The 2,768-nt window shown below is 38.4% G+C and overlaps 1 protein-coding gene across 1 annotated transcript; it reads left to right on the top strand.

The window, feature by feature from the left end:
• The first annotated feature begins 713 nt into the window (after positions 1-713).
• LOC128736303 (beta-galactoside alpha-2,6-sialyltransferase 2) lies at positions 714-2,193 on the top strand. Its single transcript, XM_053830779.1, has 5 exons — positions 714-810; positions 857-1,592; positions 1,661-1,833; positions 1,894-1,991; positions 2,050-2,193. The coding sequence occupies exons 1-5, from the start codon at positions 714-716 to the stop codon at positions 2,191-2,193; spliced, it is 1,248 nt and encodes a 415-aa protein (XP_053686754.1).
• Positions 2,194-2,768: the final 575 nt, after the last annotated feature.

Here is a 2,768-nt window from a genome sequence, read left to right as displayed (position 1 = left end):
AATGTTTTCAATTAGCACTACACATATTGCTATTGCGTGGTTTTTTACGTCGATTTTTGAATTAACACGGTTTATTTTAGACGATATTTGAACTAACGCGGTTTTCTTACAACATTTTCGTAAAAAAGACTTGAGTGTAGTATACAAAAAATTAGAAAATGAAATAAAAAAATGTAAATTCACTGAATTACCTTTACCAGCATTTACAAATAGCTGGTAAATTTGAGAACTTACGAATTTACGGTAGAGGGTTTATGCTTGCAAATAATTCGAAAATGTAATCGAATTGATAAATTCTTTTATCTTTCAACACCTTTCCATTGCTCCTAAGCACGGTCCATTACTCCTGTAAATGGTCTGATACGTTTGTAAGACTTTGTATGCATATTATCTCTTTTGCCAGTTTTTGGAATTCAGATAATTCCTGCCCCATATTTAGTAGTCATTTTTTTAATGTATATTTTTCCTAATTGTGATCTACCTCGCACTCATTTTAATTAATCAATATGTTGTTCAACATTGAGTACACTAAATGTTTTTAAAAATGATTTAATAGTTCACATGTGATACAAGCATTAATATCGCATAATTATATTTTTATTTAACTTAAAATATGAATAGGTCGATTCAATACAATTTCATTTCAGCATGCGCGCAGCTACGATTATATCGCCATTTCGATTATAGCGTACTCAGTTGGGACGCAAACCACGATGTTGCATTCGTTGATGTCGCGCAACTATTGGAACAATTTTCTGTTGCTTCTGACATTTCTGTTCGCACTTGCCGCATCGGTCTGGCATGTAGTAGGTAAGCTCCAGAAAGCTTTACGTTAGCTTAACATTCGTTAATGCAGGCATTTATCATACCGAAACAGACACCCATCGGTACGATAAGCGAAGTGTTTTCTACGTCAAATACAACTCGAGCGAGCGACAGCTGAAGGCGGGTGTGGAAAAACCTTCGATTACAACCAACGAACAGGATGCACCCCGGACCCGGCCCCACTTTAGTACCTCCAAGAAGGCGAATGTCGCCTTCGATCCGACAAAGTTTATTTGCACTGAGTCTAACACTACCGATTGCGTCAACAAAACGCAAATTTTCAAGGCGAAAGTTATTTCCGAATTTCGACGGGTACTGAAGGAATCGTTTGAAGAGAATCATTATTATAATGTGCGTTATGAGCGAATAAAAGGCGATGAAACTGAGGTTTGCCGTTTGAGACGAGCCTCGGTTAGAACCATTTCCTGGCGAGATCCGCCATTCGATTGGAACGAACTGGGAAGTTACATCCCGGTGCAGCCGTTGTTTAGTCAGAAAAATGCTTCTTGTGCCGTGATCGCCAGTGCGGGCTCACTGAAAGGTTCCAGGCTTGGCAACTTCATCGATCAACACGATATCGTGATGCGCTTCAATCATGCACCCACGAAAAAGTTCGAGACCGATGTCGGAACGAAGACTACTGTTCGGGTCGTGAACTCTCAGGTAGTGACTAAGCCGGAGTTTAAATTGCTGACTGCCAAATTGTTTCGAAATATTTCGATAGCAGCGTGGGATCCGGGAAAATTCGATCAAAGTCTTAAGGATTGGTACGAAAATGTGAAAAAAAAAATATCTAAAATAATACTAAACGTGATTCAAATTTGAAACATTTAAGGATAAAAGAACCCGACTTTAATTTGTTCGACAACTTCAAAAAATATCATGACAAATATCCAGGAGCAAACTTTCACCTTGTTGACCCGCGGAGCATTTGGCGGGCATGGACTGCACTGCAAGACAAAATGGATGTCAAAATTATGCGAAATCCTCCGACTTCTGGTTTTATTGGTAATCACTTTCATTTTAATATTTGGAAACGTTGAACAGTTTATCATAATTCTTCTTTAGGACTTGGTCTCCTGATGCCTGCCTGCCGTTTCGTAGACATGATTGAGTACATCCCAAGCAGTCGAATGAATGGCCTTTGCCACTATTACGATACAGAGGTTAGTAGTCATAAAATTAACTGTCAGAAACACTGCTATTTTAATTCCATTCTGTTAGATTAATTCTGTGTGCACTTTCGGCTCGTGGCATCCATTGGCGGCAGAGAAATTGTACGTTCTTCGGATGAACTCAGCCAGTGACTTTAGCACTTTCCAGCGGGGAATTGTTCGGATCAAACTGACGGATGACAATGGGTGTTAAATTCTAATATATAGTGTACAAAGGCTGTCTGGAGCCTTGGCCGCAGAGGATACATGATCGAGTAATTGATACGCGAGAATGCCAAGGGTAGGCGTGATTTCCCTATTAATGCAGCTTTCGAAGCAAGTGCGAGTGAGTGTCTCGGTGCGAATGCGATAGTTTGCTACACAGTCGGTCGAAGCTCGACGAGCAACTGCCTAGTCGTAAATGTTGAAGATCCTAATGGCTGATGTACATGTTCAATATTATTTTAGAAGCAACGGTAATTGTCTAAACAAATCAAACATAGGTTTAATGTAAAGATCTTAGTTTTCTATATCATGGTATTATCATGGCAGTTTAAGCTTTATTTTTCCATTCGCGATTGTAAATCATTGTTAGTATATACTAGGGATCGGATACAAAGGATTTCATGGTGTTTCAGATTTTAACTTCTGCAGTCGATCACAATACACTAGATTTATTTTTTTCATGGGCACCATGTTATTTTTATTACATTATATTGAATAAACTTAACGTAATATAACTTAATTAAATAAAATGGAATGCAGTTTATTTGAATGCCGTTTGATTTT

This window comes from Sabethes cyaneus, chromosome 2, assembly GCF_943734655.1.
Source record: "Sabethes cyaneus chromosome 2, idSabCyanKW18_F2, whole genome shotgun sequence".
In the NCBI taxonomy this organism is placed as follows: domain Eukaryota; kingdom Metazoa; phylum Arthropoda; class Insecta; order Diptera; family Culicidae; genus Sabethes; species Sabethes cyaneus.
Note: the sequence above shows the minus strand (reverse complement) of the source record. Positions and strands in the feature narration are given on the sequence as shown.